This window comes from Meleagris gallopavo, chromosome 22, assembly GCF_905368555.1.
Source record: "Meleagris gallopavo chromosome 22, MGAL_WU_HG_1.1, whole genome shotgun sequence".
Taxonomy (NCBI): Eukaryota; Metazoa; Chordata; class Aves; order Galliformes; family Phasianidae; genus Meleagris; species Meleagris gallopavo.
Window position 1 is genome coordinate 4,769,245 of NC_139425.1, and position 18,177 is coordinate 4,787,421.

At 45.8% G+C, this 18,177-nt stretch overlaps 1 protein-coding gene across 1 annotated transcript; it reads right to left on the reverse strand.

The window, feature by feature from the left end:
* Nucleotides 1-203: 203 nt before the first annotated feature.
* LOC146542949 (syncytin-A-like) lies at nt 204-2,160 on the reverse strand. The gene is given in 4 exon segments (XM_085241851.1): nt 204-1,307; nt 1,310-1,433; nt 1,522-1,608; nt 1,861-2,160. Coding segments are annotated over 4 exon segments (1,170 nt in total). The 3' UTR covers nt 204-648.
* Nucleotides 2,161-18,177: the final 16,017 nt, after the last annotated feature.

Here is an 18,177-nt window from a genome sequence, read left to right on the forward strand (position 1 = left end):
GCAAAATGGAAACAAAAGGGCTCTGACCCCTGGGCATGCTGTGACCCCACACTGCTTGTGAGAAGAAAGATGGAAATAAGAGAAGAAAATCTGCTCCTGATTCACCGTGTCCGAACTGGCACTAAGAACCAGCAAAGACTGGTGCCGCGGATAGCGTCCTAATCAGATTGTTCTCAAGCGGGGAAGCACGACAGTACTCAATATGAGTGATCAAGCTTCATTTTATTGCTGCACACACAGAGTTTATATATGATTCTACTACACATGTGTTCACCTACTATTGGAGCACAAGGTGGGCGTCTAGGTGGGCTGCCTAGCTTTAACCAATGCTCAGCCAGCATTCACCCCTGCCACTGACCTCATCCGCTTATCAGCCCCCCACATATCCACAGAGCATAGCTGCGTATGTAGGCCTGCTGTTTAAGGCCTGCTGTTTACAGGCTGCCCAAGGATGTTGTACCTCCTACCTTAACTCCTAATGCTTTCTCATGAGAATGCACCCTGTGCTGCCGCACTAGTTATGCTCGTACACAGCCTCATGTCTGCCCTGCTCTCGCAGCCATTTCCCAACAATTCCCCCTTTTTCTTTTTGCACGAGCATAACTTTCTGTGTGACTTTGTCAATACTCCTCATTATACAACTATATACTAAAAGTGTAAAAGCACAACTAGAATAAGCAATAGCCAACACAAGCCTTCTTTGATTAATGCTGTGAGCCATGGGGACAGTCCTCCAAATAGGGATTTTAGCCAATCATCAAATGGGTTTTTGTCAATTTGAATCTTTTGCGTATGTCTCTTTAACCATTGAAGTTGTTCATGTATGGACTGACTATGGTCCGAAAGGTTAAAGCAACACATTCCCTCAAAGTCCTCACAGCCATGCCCTTGTGCTAAAAGCAGAAAGTCAATTGCCGCGCGATTTTGTAGCAAAGCGTGCCTAAGACTATTCATATCAGATAACATAGATGTCAGAACTAAGGTGGTCTCGTTAGCCTGTTTCGCTGACCAACATGCTAGGTTTTCTAACTGTTTTAACGCTCGGGCCGCAGCTACGCCTGGTGTGAGAGCCGAAGCGAACACCCGGGCAGTAGCTGACCATAAATCAACGTTATCGTTGCAATCTGGTGTCAGGCGGCGTATACTCCGCCGTTGCCTGGCCTTATGCAGACCAGAGGCGACATTAAGCCACTGACGATGTTGGGGAGCGAACAGTGCTAACTGTCCAAGATAGCAAGGTCCTCCTTGGACATTGGCAGGAATGCCTGCCCAAGTTCGGTCACCGCATATTAAAAATACACCCGGGGTAAGGCCTTAGCCGAGTCATTATTCCACAGCGCATGTTGGGAACGCCTACCTGTGCGACCTGGTGTAGGGAACCTGCTTTGGCAGGGGGGTTGGTCTCGATGATCTCTAGAGGTCCCTTCCAACCCCTACAATTCTGTGATTCTGTGATTCTGTGATTCTGTGAATCGTCTTCGGAAAAGCTTGCTCCATATCCATACCACGGTCGTAGGTTACCTCCTTCCCCGGTTTGGTTGCTGTAACCGCAATATGCCCCCCATACCGAGAATTCCTGTTCGTTATGGGGGGAGACCACCGTCCATCCTGTTGTGTCGAAAAAAGGGTTATCCGCATAGTCCCACAGTCGCTTAAGGATACTTGCTTGAGCACTAAGGGCCTGGTGCGATCGTCCGAACCAAAAGCATGTTTGATTCCATCCCGCTGAAGCGTTTCCTATTGCCTGGGAACCCAGGAGATCCAGCTCTTGGGGTCCCATGGCAAGGAGACACTTAGTCATTCTATCAAGCATGCACTTTGTTCTGAAGTGCTGTAACGGAAACACAGATTATGTCTTACATATCCTTGAAAGCTCATAAACAGCCGTTCCAGCACCTTTATGTCTGGTCTCTCCCCCTTTTTCTTTTTGCACTGTGTCAGTGCACCCAGCAGTTGCCCGTGGCCACTTAGGATAGTGATATCTATGGGGAGAGATGGCTCACAGCGATCAATGGCCTGTGTCGCAATAAGATGCCCAAGAGTTTCAGTAAGATGCTGCTGCTCTGTTGTCACCGAAACGCAGGCGGCAGGATCGGTGCCCTTTAGAAGGGGACGCAGTACATTGAGATTGTCACTGAAGATACCGACAACTTCTACCATGCTATAGAACACTGATTATATTAATAATACAATCATTATAACTCAATCAAGGCCTCAATTGACAATACTGTAAGTGTGAGAAAGGAAACAAGGCAAACATAGTATCATGACAAGAAATACCATTAACCTAAAAAGAACAAACACGTGTTTGGTCTGCAGCCCAACTTTCTGTAACCTGGAAATAAATCCTGGAGGGACCCGTTCTGTGTTAATCTCTCACTGCCTTGAAAGAGATCTTCAACTTTAATGTATTCTGATATATTGATTTTGAAAGACCACTAAGATTTGTACAACAGATGCTTTTAGAGTGTTCATGGTTATACCTCTGGCTAATAGAGAATTCATAGTTGGGCAACTTTTGCATGCCAGATAGAACTATGGGCATTATTATTTACAGACCCTCGAGAACCAACAATCTGCCGAAAGAGAGAGATAAAAAACATGGTGGTGGCGAATGCGATAGGCAGTGCGAGCAGGGCGTCCCCTGCTTCAAGGTGCACTTTTCCTCTCTCACCCACCCCAGATTCTCTCTTGCTTTTATTCTTCTCAGGGTCCAAAGGGTATTTTCCATTTGTACACTGCATCTGCATGGCCAGTGCGTGATACAGAGGCCAAATGGAACAGCTGCTTGCAGAATAAACTATCAAGGTTAACATTCTTAGCGTGCGCCTTTGTCTCAGGTGCTGCATAATCATATTTTAAATTCCTGATTAATGGGATGAAAGAGAGTTAACCATTCTATAATATAGGGTCATCCCTTTGCCTGGGATTCCTTTCCAGGTTTTGTCTTAGTGCTACTAATACATTAAAATAGCTATTTCCATAGATTCCAGCATTGGTAACATTAAATCCCGTTACTATAACATTCAATCTGTTATTAAAATAAAAATTAAAAAAACACACAACCACCATTACTACTGTTGCTATTTGCAATACAACAAGTTACAAAGCAATAAGAAGCACACAATCCCAATCATTATGAGTTCATGGTCGTTTCAAACTTGGTTTCAGACTTTCTCATTGTTTCACATCTTTTTCTTCCCTTTTTTTTTTTTTTCCTTCTTTTTTTTTCCTCAAGTAAGCGTTTTACAGTACCAATAACTATACTATACTAATAGTTATAATACCTACTCCCAGCAACAGCCCTTGGTATAAGGACAACTAAAGCTACCCGTGTGTTTAGAGTGGATGTCATGCATGTCCTGTGGAGTAAGCAGAAAAGTTAGAATCACTGAGAAACAGCATCCCTTCAAAACAAGTTTGGAAGGGATCAGTGGCAGAAACAAGCGCTAAGCAGAAGTTGGTCCGGCCTGCTGATTTAGCGCAGGTGACCCACATGTGTTGCCGCGGGTTGATTTGGTGTGGTTCAGGTAGTGCTTCTGCGCCAAGGGTGAACACTGCGAGCAGGAATCCAAATAGGGTCATCATCTGAATGATGCAAGGTTATAGGAGGTACTGATGAAGCTCCTCGGCGGGTCAGAGGTGGGAGCGGCGCAGCGAGCGTCAGGGGCGGAGCGCAGGACATCAGCGTCACGGCGAGGCGGAGGGTAGGAGCGCCGCGGCGAGCGTCAGGGGCGGAGCGGAGGGCGGGAGCGGGATGAGCGCCGGAGGCGGAACCGAGGGCAGCGGCGATGGGGGGGGTCGGAGTTTCTCTTCCCCACGGTCAGGGGCGGGGTCGGAGCCGCTGATCGAATCCGGACCAGGGCTGCTTGCTGCACGGAGGGGCAGCGGCGGGGGTGGGAGGGAGGGCGATGGCGAATAGTCGGAAGAAAGTCTTCCTTGTCGAATTTGTTTAAGCCCTTCCATTATCTGGTGCCAAACAGATAAAAGTTTAGCAGTCGTTCTATCTTTAGCAATAGAAGCCTCCCGGAGTTTTGCGCCAATTTCGTCCCAAAGTTCACCACAAAAAGAGAATGCAGTTTTCAGAAATTCAGGGATATTTCTGCTTAACCATTTGAGAAAAGTAACTAATGCTGAGGTAGATACAGGCTGATTCTGAAACGTTAAAACTAACTGTAAGGCTTCAAGATGTACTTGCTGCTCCTTTGTTAGTGAACTCCCCATAGTTCCGACTGCTCACCCCCCATCCGGCAGAGCGGTGCGGGCGCGCGAAACGATTTCTCCGCAGTTCAGTCGGGCGGCGCTGCCGGATGAGTCGGTGGAGCAACAGGCGCTATCGGTAGGACAGGACCCGCATACAGATTTCCAGATTACGTGACCGCTCTGTTAATATTTTAACCTCACAATCCAGTTTTTCCAGCCCCTCATCCTCACTTTCTTCCTCTATATCGTCCCTGGGGGGGGCAGACGGGATCGCTGAAGCCCCTGCCTGCGAGAGGCCGTAAGTGCGGAGCGGAGCTGGTCCTCCCGAGGAGGGTATCGGAACGTAGTCCCCCCCGACCTTTAAGCGCCTAGCGTCTTCGGGCAGACTTTCTAACTGGCGCAAAGCTGAGGCAGCTTCCTGCCGTTCTAACCTATACCTCCTGATACAAGTTATCACATCTCTCCAGGGCTTCATTAGTTTTTTAGCCCCTTTGTTGTCATCAATTACCTTATACCAAAGGACATCCCCTAACTTGTGCCATTCCTTCTCTCCTAGAATATCCTGAGAACGAGCAAAGAACTCTTCCCCTTTACCATAGGCTAGCAACCCAGGCAATTGCTTTAGAGTCACAGACTCTACCCCTCGCTTCTCTAAGAAGCATCTTAAAAAATCTAGGGCTACCTCACTTTCCATGGTGCACTGCAATCCGCGTCTCACCGCACGCAGCGTCCACTGTCATCGGAGCTCCGTTCCGTGCCCTCCGGATCCCGTGCAGACCCCTTTTGGTCGGTCTAGGCGATGCCGCCCCCCGGCTCGGCCGCTGCGATGCCGGTGCGCTTGTCCGTCCGCTCCCAAATCAATCTTCCATCAGGTCCTTCGATGTTCGGGCGCCAATTGCCGCGGATAGCGTCCTAATCAGATTGTTCTCAAGCGGGGAAGCACGACAGTACTCAATATGAGTGATCAAGCTTCATTTTATTGCTGCACACACAGAGTTTATATATGATTCTACTACACATGTGTTCACCTACTATTGGAGCACAAGGTGGGCGTCTAGGTGGGCTGCCTAGCTTTAACCAATGCTCAGCCAGCATTCACCCCTGCCACTGAGCTCATCCGCTTATCAGCCCCCCACATATCCACAGAGCATAGCTGCGTATGTAGGCCTGCTGTTTAAGGCCTGCTGTTTACAGGCTGCCCAAGGATGTTGTACCTCCTACCTTAACTCCTAATGCTTTCTCATGAGAATGCACCCTGTGCTGCCGCACTAGTTATGCTCGTACACAGCCTCATGTCTGCCCTGCTCTCGCAGCCATTTCCCAACAGACTGGCACAGAGTCCCACTTCCACCAGCAATTATAGCACATCTTCAGAGCATTTAAAAGCACTTAGCGGGCACACCCGATCTCACAGGTATTTTCCATTGGTTCCTGACTCTTTGTGTCATTGCATCATGACGATAGAAAATACAGCACTGGGAGTACTGAGCAGTGAGCCAGTCCCATGCACAGAGGCCAGTAATAGGACTTGCAGGTGGAGGCACTGCCCATGAAGCATTCAGCTCACTCGAAATTTGCACAGCTATTCTCAGGAATGACTCAAATAATTTAAGTTAAAATCCTGCACCATTTTTTCTAATAAAGAACTTAATGCTATATGTTCTTAAACCTCTGGACGGGAATCATCCCATCATCCCATCATTTCAGGGCTGGGTAACTCAAAGCCTGTGACCACACTGGAAGGTGTCTGCACATGAACTTCCACCTAGGCTCAATTTTTGGCAGGCTTAATCTCAATCTCCCTACATAAACAACTTTTCTCTGGGAGAATGCAACGAGGATGAAAAAATACCCAGGAGAAAAAAAAAAAGAAAAAAGAATTGGTTTTTTTCCTTAAAACTTCAGTTTGAAGTGTCATTTTGGAGTGAAGAAGCACTGAAACCACAGATGTCCAACGGGATGTGAGGGAGCGGGACTGCTGCAGCAGTTTCGGGGGTGGGTGTTTTCCCCACGCTCCATTGGCGCTGATTGACTCCCAGCATGTGCGGGCATGGGGTGGGGAATGCAGGGGGAGATTTGAGTGACTGCTCCTCCACAATGCGCTGCATTGTCTTGGGTTCACTTACAGCTGTTTTTGCAAGTGTGGGTTTTGAGGGACTGTGCGTGTGGTTTTTGCGTGTAAGGAGATGGGAAAAAACAACAACAACAACAACAACAAAACAACCAACACACAAAGGAGATTAAAAGGGCTGCGTTCGGGGGAAAGCTAAACTCAGCCTCCACGTTTGCATGCTTCAGATTACACACCTAGCTGCTGGCCCACTCACTTTGTGTTGGCTGCAGTTCTGCTCAGGGAAACACTCACATGGGAGCGCTCAGACTGTGCACGTGCAAATTGGAGGATTAGCTTCCTAACAATCAGTCCAAAAACAGAACTGGCCATTTACAGGCTCAGTCAAAATAACAGGTCACACTCTTTGACGGAGGAACTTGGCATCACATTACTGAAGTCAAAGGAGCTTTGCAGATTTACACCAGCTAAGGATTTGGGCATAGGTGTTTCCTGAGTGAGAAAATCCAAAGGGAAAGAACTACTCCATTCAGTTTATTTTTACAGTGCAGAGTCTACAGAAAGCAGTGGCTTTGCCAAAGCAGCAGGGATCACCTCTCGGCTGTTTGTGCTTGAGCAATAACATCTTCAGGGAATTCACAAATTTGTGCTGTGACAAAATTCTACCGTTCCTGCCAAGAACCAGGAACCGCTGCAGTTTAACGTCCTTTTCCTTTTCCTAAACAGCAGTATTAATGGCATTTTTGTACTTGGAAACTTCAGGCACATACTTTTGCCATACTAATTGCAACTGCACTCACAGTTGTGGTGCATGACCACGTCCTCCCTAATTGCACATGAACCTACACACCGTCTGCACGTGCTTTTCCCCAGCACTGGGGTGTCACCTGCCTACCATAGCATGCTTCCTACGTGCTCCGCTTGCTTTATTCCCTTTCTTTCTTAACTCGTCACCAAATGTTGCAACTGTAATGCAGCCTCTGGTGCCACCGCATTTATCCAGGTCTGCCGCCGTGGTGTCTCCTCTTGCCTCGTGCTTTCCACCCTGCTTGGATAACTTGTAGGTACAGGACGGGCTGCTGGGATGGAAATGGTTCAGCAAACCACGTGATTGCTGGAATCTAGGATCTACATCTTAAATGTGTCTATAGTGTTGCCGATCCTCGTTGCCCTGCCTCATCAATGTATATATGCTGTTTTCCCTTAACGAGGAGCTGTTACAAGGTGAGTTCATTCACCCCAGCTGGGTGTTGGAAGATCAAACCACACGAGGTAACAAGATTGCAAACACTTTGCTGGAGGGTTGAAAATACTCTGGAACGGGATAAGAGGCTTAACGTGCTCACAGGGCTGCAGTGTGCCAGCGAGTGGAAGGTGTTATCGTTCCAGAAAGCACAGGAAGCGATCACCTGCAATAAGAAGATGTGCAAGTTACAGGAAATATTCAAAACCAGCTAAATCTGCACTGACACCCAAGCCCCAAATAAAGCTTCTAGGGATGGATTAATTATTCAGGCAGAAATCCGCACCCACCCCAGCTTGCTGCCTGTAAGCCTGCCAAGCCCAACCCAGCATTGCGCCTGCAGAGTCACAGCCACCCTTTAAGCATTTGTATTCTAATCGCGCCGTTCTGCGATGGGGGATTGCAATGGGATGTTGCAATGGGAACACCCCTGCAAGTAAATCACTGCTTTGGCAGAAGATAATGAGCTGTGTGGTATAAGCTCCTGAGAACACCAGCAGAGGAACTGGCACATGGGAAGATGAGCAGCCCTAAAGATGCCAGAGCAGAGGGAGCAGAAAACAAGTCAGCTTCACTAACAGCAGACACACTGTTCTGGGAGAGCGGCTACAAGGAGAAATGGGTCTTTGCATGCAGATGCTTAGGACATGCTTGCAACCCTATCTCTTGGGTGTTCAGTTCTGCAAATGCAAAAGAGAACTTTGTACGCAACAAAGAATATTAAAAATTTCCCTGGATGTTTTCTGTGTTCTTGTTTCATTCGCACCACTGTTTCTGTGTATGTGTGCAAGGTTAAACTGATTCTTCTTTTAGAGACAAGAAGAGATTTTCTCTAGGGCCAGATGAGAAGGCCCTATTTGCAGTTATTTACCTTTTTTTGTAGCGTGGCCAGCTATTTATTTTGGTCACTTAAGCTAAAAATTGACCACTCTTCAAGAGACATAAAACACTCATGAGAGTCACCATCTCCTGCTCTTTTTCAAGGGCATATTAATGGCTTTTACTGAAGATCTCATTAAGGGCATTGAGAACTTCAGGAGCATGACTAAGACTGTGTGCACTGCAGACAGAGGTGGTGGAATCAAAGCTTGCATCTCCCTGGTGCTTCTCATCTTGCCATAATATGCAGAATTGGATCCAGGCTCCCCGGAGTTTGTGGCACAGGTTTTTTCGTTCTGGCCTTGATCTGATCTCAGATAAGGAGGCTGAGCTGCCCTAAATGGTCTCACAGTGATTTGCGGTAAGAACACGATCGGTTGTTTTCTTACAACAACACAAGAACCATGACAACCTGGAAAGGGGAACTCGCAGCGTCTGCACACAGAGGAGATTTCAACATCAGGCACAACCAAAGTCTAGTGAGGGGTGGAAGCCAGGGGGGCTGGAGGTCACAGCCTTGTGCAAAAGAGGTGAGAGGGACGATGGAAGGTGGAAGTGGCTTTCTGACCAATGAAAGGCTTAGAGGATCTGAGACGGCAGGGAGCAAAGATGAGAAGGAGGGTGTGGGAGACTTCAGAATGACTTTGCCTCAATCTGCAGGATAAAAAACACGTGAGGAACAAAATAAGAGGAAGCATTACCCACGCTGGCTTAACCTCTGCATCCCCAGCAGGCCGACCCACAGCTCTGCACCAGCTCAGGGTAGGTGCGGCACAGAGGGATGTGGTTAGTGGGCACTGTGGGGATGGGCTGGCCTCACTGATCTTAATGGTCTTTTCCAACCTTAATGATTCTACAGTGCTACGATGAACTAGAATGCACCTTTGCCCTCCAGCCCATTTCTTCTGGAGAGGAAAAAAAATGAACAAACCGATAAGAGGAACATGGAGTGAATCATCCCTGTAGAATTAGAGGGTTGACATCTTGTGTCACTTGTTGATGAGGACACTTCCCAGTCAGAAGGCCCTAAACGAAGAGAATCCAAAGGCCTTCAGAAAAAAAATCATGTGCACAGAAGCAAAGCTGCAGAACTGGGCTCTAAGTGGAACATAAATTGATCAAGCAATAACGCGTAAGGAAGCATTTAAGCAGCAGTGGCCATGTTCTAGGGACATTTGCTGACAAAAAAAAAACAAATGGGATAATGAAAAAGGAAACATTTATACAGTGAATATACTTAAAGCATTTAAATATTTAATAAAGAGTACTGAGTATTAGGAAGAACTGGATGGTATAAAATCATAGCAGAGAAGAATAAAGTGAAGAGGTTATGCCTGTTTTACAGAGATAAACAGAACACCAAAAAGAGAAGATCATGAAGGTATCTACGCAGCCACAGAAAATCATCATGCCAAGCAGTGCTTGTGGCAAGAGCAGGGAAAGTGGCTGAGTGTGTAGGAGTGCTTGAGGGAGGTGAATCATGCTCAGGAACAGACCCATGGGGAGAAGAGCTGGCGTAGCCCTTGGATGTATAGCTCAATTGGCTGAGTCGCTTTTCTGATGTCTCATAGGAGATGAGCTCATACAGCAGCTTCAGGAGAAGCACTGACAAAATCACTTTTCTGAACACAGGCACCTACTTTTGCAAAACTCATAGGCAATTAGTGTCTCTGACCATGGTAAGAAATGGGTTGAAATTGGGTGACAGGTCCAAGAGCTCATAGGGAGAAACAGATAGCCGTGCACCGAGCCACAAGCAGCCACGTGCATGGGATTGCACTGCAGAACCAGACTTGGAAAGAGTACTCCTACGTGCTGCAGTGGGACACTTTAATTCAGTTATTAAGGCACAAGGAAATACTGACAAACCAGAGCCCAGACTGAAATACTATTATTAACTACAGTTTCTTATGAGTTACATGGATATTTTTTTTTAATTAAAAAAATGTATTTATCTGTTAACCTACTGTAAGCATGTTGAAGATGATGGGTTTGCTGCAGGTTGCCCCACTCAGAGCATTGAGAGCCCAGGCTGCAAAATCCCAGCATGCTGTGATGGGGTGGCACCAGCAGCTCCACCTCCAGTAAAATGACAATTAAGAGACTCCAGGAGGTTTTATTACCTGGCATAACTGAAACACTTTCAGATGCACTACTGAAAACACTGATTGAAGTTTTACTAGTATTAATTACATTTTCAGGCACTTCAGTACTTCCTGCTTTTCAGCAAGGGCCAGATGGAGAAGGATCTGAGGGTCATGCCATCGTTCTTGTCCCCAAAACAGCATTACCAGAGGCAATCAGGAAGCCCTGCTAAGAAAATGAAGTTCCTTTTGTGATAAATACTTGTATTTCTAGGCTTGAGTGCTTTGAGTCAAGCCCGGACATCTAACTGGTGCTGCTGGCCATTTTAACCCAAGTTCAACGATCCAGGTTTTTGAAGTGCTTTTACATGGAGCTTCCACAAACCAAAGAACCAGTCAATGCACTGCTGTGTCCTGAGGGATGACCAAGAAAAATGTCTCTACAAACTTCTAGAAGAAAAATCATTTAGCACTGTGCTTGAACCCTAAAGAAATTACTCTCAGAAGAGACTGAGAATTAGAGCTCCGCATAGATTTGCCTGGCAATTATTCTATGAAATTGAATGGGGAAACTCAAATAGCCCTTGGACTTAAATACACATTTTCAAATCCATTATCATAAATTATGTGTTGCATACCCCAAACATAGAGGGTGCTCAGCAATTGTAAAGGGAGGTAAAAAATCTCTGCTCTGAGAAGTTCAAAAAACAATGCAAACATAAGAAGGAGGAAAGAAGGAAAAGAAGCAGGAAAACAGTCAGCTTGATGACAGCAAGAGAGCTGGCAGAGCTGCATAGAAAGGGATTTCTCCTCCTGCAAAATGTTTGAGAATTTTAAATTTTCCCAAACCACACTCAGCTGAAGCCAAGCCTTTTCAATGTGCTTTGCTGAAACTATTAAAAAAAAAAAAAAAAAAAAAAAAAAAGCAAATATCTAAACAGCTTGGTTTTCAGCAACATCAAAAAATAATCCCCAAACTGAAAGAATAATTTGAAAACACTGGAAATAGCCGGAAGCTGGATGCTTTCTGCTTGGGGTTGTGTTTGTTTTTAAGTGAGCAGCTGGAAAGTTTCTTCAAAAAGAATGGAAAAAGTGAAAACGTTGTGTTTCTTTCCAAAATACTTTGGGAGGAAACATTTGTGATTCTCTGCTTGCTGTTCTTGAGAAGCAAATTGCCAGAATAGAGACCCTGGGAGCTCCAAGCTGCAGTGTCATGCTTCAGGAGATCACAGGATCATTGGGTTGGAAAAGGTCTCTAAGGCAAACAAGTCCAACCATCCACCTACCACCAGTACTGCCCACATCCATCAGTGCCACATCCTCACGGTTCTTGAACATCTCCAGGGACAGTGGTTCCACCACCTCCCAGGGCAGCTGTGCCACTGCATCACCACTCTTTCAGAGCTTTTCCAGCAGCTTTGCTGTTGCTTTGTACTTCCCTAGCAAGCATCAGGACACATCTCCAGGTACTGTGCTCACCAACAGCAGGTAACTGCAGTTGCTTTGCACTTTAGAGACCAAACTTCTGGAGGACTGCAGCAGAGAAACCTTGTCAGTAGAAGGAAACAGCTTCTGAGAGCAGCACACGGGAACTGCTGATGGGGCATACCTACTCCTAGAACATGGTTTTAGCGTCCTGTTTCCTTGACAGTTCTCTTCTGGCTGCACCCAGTACCCCACTATCCAACAGAAACTTTGACCACCCCAGGCCAAGCACAGTGCAACGTCCTGTACTTAAAATCAGCTTTGAAGCTCCAAGCCGAGTTTCAAGTAAAGCTTGAAGGGCCCTGTGCCTCTGAGCACTCTGCTTCCAGCACAGGGGCAAGCAGAGACAGGCACAGAACACGCAGGGGCACGGGCAAGCAGACACCCAATGAAGCTGAGCTGACGCATTTATCATTAGCTGGGGGTTGGTAGCTGAGCAGAGAGTCAAGAGAACCACCCAGCTCTCTGACTTTTTTTTTTTTTTTAATGTTGAAAGTAAGAACCCCATATTCCTGGATTTTTACCTTTCCATGCAGCCCTTTTTAACCAGTTATTCTACACATCACTTGCAGAAAGAATCAGGGCCAGGCCTTGAGAAAATGAAGGAGTGAGATCACCAGGCTCCAGGTCAGAGCACAGGAACACTATCCTTCACTTTCAGGCAGCGTGGTTCCAGGGCGTTGCTCCAGGAAAGCCAGGGCTGTCTCAGCATCTTCTGCTAAGCCTGTAGGACACTCAGCACCATACCTGGGGCTCAGAGCACTCCTACCTCATCCTGGTAGTGCAGTGCTGGTTGGCGATGTGACTAAGGGCTGTCAACGTTGACACCAACAATTTGGTTTTAATTATTTTTTATGATAACTTCTAATACAATGGTACATATTTCCAGGCAATGATAGAAAAGTCACCCTTCATTAAGGCAACCAAATGTTTTGTTATTTTTTTGTGTGTGCGTTAATGAGCCCATCCACAGCAAATCATAGCATTACCAAAACTAAAATATTCAGGCTTTCAGTCTTGGTCATCTGCTAGCATGGAAAGTTCAGTGAATCAACTTTTTCAGACCAAAGACTCCCATACATTTCAGTCATGAAACTGGATTAGGAATAGAATGAGAATGATGCTGCAAAGACCAATCCTCTATCTGCAAAGTTTTGCTGGACAGAGGAACTTGCTGGCTGGTTTGGGATCAGTGTGCTGGTTTGACTTGTTTAACAGCTTCTCCTCTACCACTGTTAATGGATAACAGAAAGATGTCTGCAGTGTGACTCCAACTGACAAGGAGTATTTCTTCCATTCCTGCATTGCTTTCAGCCACGTCAGCTGCTGTTGAGCTATCCCTAAAACCTCAGAAAACAGCCAGAGGCATTTCAGTAACAATTATAGCTACATTATGGCATTATTGATCTGTCCTCAAGAATATTAAAGAGAAACTTAACCATCAGGAGAAACGTCTAGAGCAGTTCAAAACTTAAACAGTAAGTATTCAACTCTACTGCCAAAATCTCCTCCCAGCCCATGCGGAACATTTGTGGTGGGCACAGAGAATCCATTTGCCTTCAATATTTGGTGAAAAGAATATAATCTCTCCATTTAACTAATATTTAGAAATAGTTACATTTGTGCAAGGCAATATTGGTTTCTCAGCTGTAGATCTTGCACAGACTGACTCCTGCATTTAACTTCCTAGATGGTAAATAGGTCCCATTGACTTTCATGAGCCTTCAAGTAAGTAAAGATAACTTAGAGGATCAAAGCCCTATAAACTGTATCATTAAAATTTAAGAAGTCAGAAGCTGCACATTCTCTTCCCAGGCTGTACCAGCATCTCCCATGAGTGCTAATGAGACCGGTTCCCATGTCACTGTTCTCTGGACATCAGAAGAAACTTGATTGCACAGATGAAAATAAGAAATAACTCATGAAAATCAGTGTTCATAGACACAGTAGACAAATGATAGCTGATCAAGTTTGTTTTCACTTTGAATAGAGAGTTGAAATTCAGACTGGTACCTAATACCTTCAAGTCTGTGGAGCTCATTAGAATCAATTCAGGTAATCACCAACAATTCTACAAGGGAAAAAGAAGGACTAAACCAAAACTAATAGATAGATTGCGCTCAGGAAGGTCTGGCTAAAGCCAGAGTCTTCCTTCCCAGAATGAATGACTCCCTGTCACCTTGTAGGAGGGTTTTCCTGGAAGTCAGGCAGGGTTTTGCTGACAAGGAGGTTCCAGGAAAAAGGAAGTGAGAAATAGATAGTGGGGAGGACTCGGTCCCTCAAGAAACTGTTCAAACCAGCACAGAGATGCAAGGAACAAGGCAAAAGCATCATCCCAATCTTATTTTTATGCATTCTTTTTAAAAATCTCTAATGTTGTTTTGAAGAAGTCGCTGAAGAACCTCCAGAACAACAGCTTGTTTCAGCTGTTTGCTATACCTAAAATGCAGAACCAAGGAAAACAACTCCGTTCTTGAATCTGGTGAATCCAGTACTGGATGAGACTTTTTTTCTCCTGCTTTTCCCCACTTGCTCCTGACTCAGATTTTCACAGCCAAGAAACTTCATCTGCAAGAGAGCCCAGGTACACCTTTTCCATCACTGCTAATGCTGGAGGCTGAGGGGCCAAGGAACATTTCTGCCCTACAGCACCTCCATGGTTCAGAGTACATGAAAAACGCCCCATGCGGGACTTCTTGCCTCACTCCTTGGCTCTTCTCAAGCTTTTGCAAGATTTTCTTCCAGAGAACCAGCTGCTGCAAGTCACTTCATCAGGGGTTGGCTGGCACGGCCCTGCAAACGCAGGGCTTTTTTTGGAGCCTGAGCATGCAACTTTGAAGACAGTTTTATCCAAATACAGACAACAGAATTTCGAGAAAGATGAATGAGAAAGTCAGCATTCATTGGAGCAAATTCCTGCCGTCACGTAGGAAATGCTGCTGCTCAGTGTAAGCTAGAGCAGCATCCGGCACAAGTTCCAGTTAGCACCAAAACCACAGGGGATGCCTTTCATTGGGGAAAACATCACTAAAAAGGTAGATGATAAAACAAGCATATCCTGGGCAGGGGAGACCAATAAATCATTCATGAAAAGAATAGGAAGCATCAGAGCCAGGGCAAAGAGAATGCTAATTTGCTTTGCAACCTGATCAAATGGAACGACTGGCCTTGAGGGATGCAGCCATTTTGGGGGTTGATTGCCAGAGTTAATACAGAGCATTAACTTTGCAGCTTTGCTCCAGGCAGAACTTGTCCCAAGTGATCTAAAACTTTCAATGCACTTATTCTATCAGAAGATTTGTGTGAGTGTGACTGCCTAATTAATGAGGAGCTTTTCAATATTAACATGCAGAAAAGTTTACTGCCTTAAAGGTGTGTCAATATATACATTTTTCCGGTTAAAGAAGTTTGCTTTGGCTAGTCTAAAATATAAAAGCTATTAATTAAAGCATGCACTGCTTTGGAAAAAAAAAAAAAAAGAAAAAAGAAGGGATCAAACTGTTGAAGTCCTTGGGGATAATTGCTACAGAATTTACACCAAAATCTCAATAAATTGATATGCTAAAATGAACAACCTGATGTGTTTAGTACAGATTTTTCACAAGGCTTCACCTTCTCCCACCCACCCATCAAAGAACACTGTCAAGTTATTTCAGCCTGAATGGAATCAGAAAAACTAAACGCACAAACACCTCCCAGACCTATTGAGTTTCTCCTTACCCTGCTAAGGACATACAAGGACCAACGATACACAGAATCCTTGTTGGGCAAGATCTCACCCCAACACCACCAGCTTTGCTGGTTGGGCATGCATCACAGTTCCTCTTGGAGCCAGCAGCCCCATGGCCAGGCAGCCCCATCCTCTGTGTGGGGGCTGCCCAGGCACAGTCCTGCCATGCAGAAGCAAGGGCCAGGAAGGCATGAAAGATGGCACATACAGACTTCACCCAGTTCTCATTCTTCATTGAAGAGTGCAGCCCCATCCTCAGAGGTGCTAGCACTCTGCTTTGTGTCTGGGAGAAGACAGTTGAGTGAAAGTAATACCATTGCCATCCTATCTGCAGAGAGCAAATTGAGATGTGAACATATGACAAAGCTCCAGAGCTCTTTCCTCAGAATTTTACTTACCTAAAGGATGTTAAAAAAACAATTTCTACAAATTATTTTGTCAGAAGCTACATGGGAAGCCTATGAAAAAGCCAGAGGCCAACTACTACATACAATGCCAGTATTTTACTAGCATAGCTACCCTCTCTCCCTGGTAGATGCCTATGTAAAGTGATTACCAAAAATTATCCCTCACTTCTTAAATTTCCCAGAGCACAACACAACCTTTCTCACCTGACAAAGTCTGCTATGATCCTCCACCAGCAACTGCTTAATATACTGATTACAGCCTCTTCTCTGAAGACTTGCAAGAGAAGGAACTCTCCAAAGGAGCCTTGCAGACTATCTTCAGCCCAAGGCACAGCCTGCAAGTGCTACAGCAAGCAAACAGTGAAAAGAGAGAGAAATCCCTCATTTTGTCCTGCCTACTGGGGGAACACAGCTGATGTCCACAGAGCAGTGCTGGAGGAAATGATGAGCAGCTGTGCCCAGGCAAGCCAGGATGCCCAAGCGTCCCTCAATTTAGAGTGAGAAGCTTAGGAGAGTTGGGTGCTTTTCTTAATCAAGGGTCTCCTAATCAAAAAGCTAGTACATTTGAAAGCTAGCGCTAGGATTTTTTTGAAGGGCTTTGATAAGCAAGAGTTGGCTGGTTGCTGCAAGGAGATAGAATTATTAAGGTTGGAAAAGATCAATGAGATCACCAAGTCCAACCTATCCCTCCATGCCACTAACTGTGTCTCTCAGTGCTACATCTCCACAGCTCTTGAACACCTCCCCAACCTCCCTGGGCATTCTGTGCCAGTGCATCACCACTCTTTGGGAGAATAAATTTTTGCTGATATCCAACCTGAACCTCCCCTGGTGCAAATTAAAGCCATTGTAGCACAGGCAGACCTTACTTACTTAGCTCTGTGTTACTGTGAGGAAGATCTCCACAGTATGAGATAAGCAGCTGCTCAATGTAGGATGAGTGATTTAAAAAAGAAAGGCCATATGCTTTATAGATGTTATTTGATCTCTGGTAAATAGACTGAATATGGGATGTTTGCATGCTGCTTTGATCTCGGTGCAGTGCATTTCAGCTGGGCTGCTGACACCCCTATAATGAGTGGTGTTGGAGGCCTGTGTAACAAGTGGCGTGTAAAGGTAGGGAGGAAGAATGTAAACTCTGACATCCCTGCTCCAAAGTAGGTCAGGCTCTGCAGGTCTGGCTGCCAGGGCTTCCCAATGGCACAGCCAGCATCTGTGTGTGCTTCACGATGGCTCAGTGTGCTCCGATGGAGGGTCACAACTCGGCAGAAGGGTTTCCCTGAGAGCATCTCCTGCTGCCAGTTTTAATAGAGTCCTAATTCACTGACTAATTCACTGCTATGGCGCTGCAGCCGTATTACTGACAAACCAGCTAAAACTGGAAAAGAGGCCTTTACCTGCTGCCAGCTCCTGTAATAACGTGTCCTAAGTGTGCTTTCTTCTTGCTCTTTCAAGTCATGCAGGCACAAGTTGCTTTACAAAGTGGTCTCTTGTCTGAGCCTCACAAACTTGTTTTACTTACAACAAGCCTTAGATTCTAGCAAGGACTGCCAGAGGGGAAGCAGCGCTGCGCTGCATTGCACCACAGAAACCACCCAACTTAAGTGGATTACTCTTTTTGCCATGGGCTGACTTGCTTATGCAGGTTTATTTTGTTATCAACCGTCTGTTACGACACGGGAAAATGTACCGAGCTGAGCAAGGCCTGTTCTGCGATCTGGATTATCCACTCAACTTCCCTCTGGGAGCAGTAAGGAAAGGCTCTTCTGGACTGACCCCAAAATCCTTGACCTGAAATCCCAACTATGGGAGGAGAAATTGGCAGCACTGCCATTGCCACGAGCTTGTTGGTGGCTTGGAACATAGAATCACAGATTCATCAAGGTTGGAAAAGACCTCTAAGATCACCAAGTCCAACCCCAACCCACCCCACCATGCCCACTGGTCACATCACTCAGTACCACATCCCCACAGTTCTTGAACACCTCCAGGGATGGTGACCCCACCACCTCCCTGGACAGCTGTGCCACTGCATCATCACAGATGCTCTCAAAAGATGCTCATAGTCATTAATT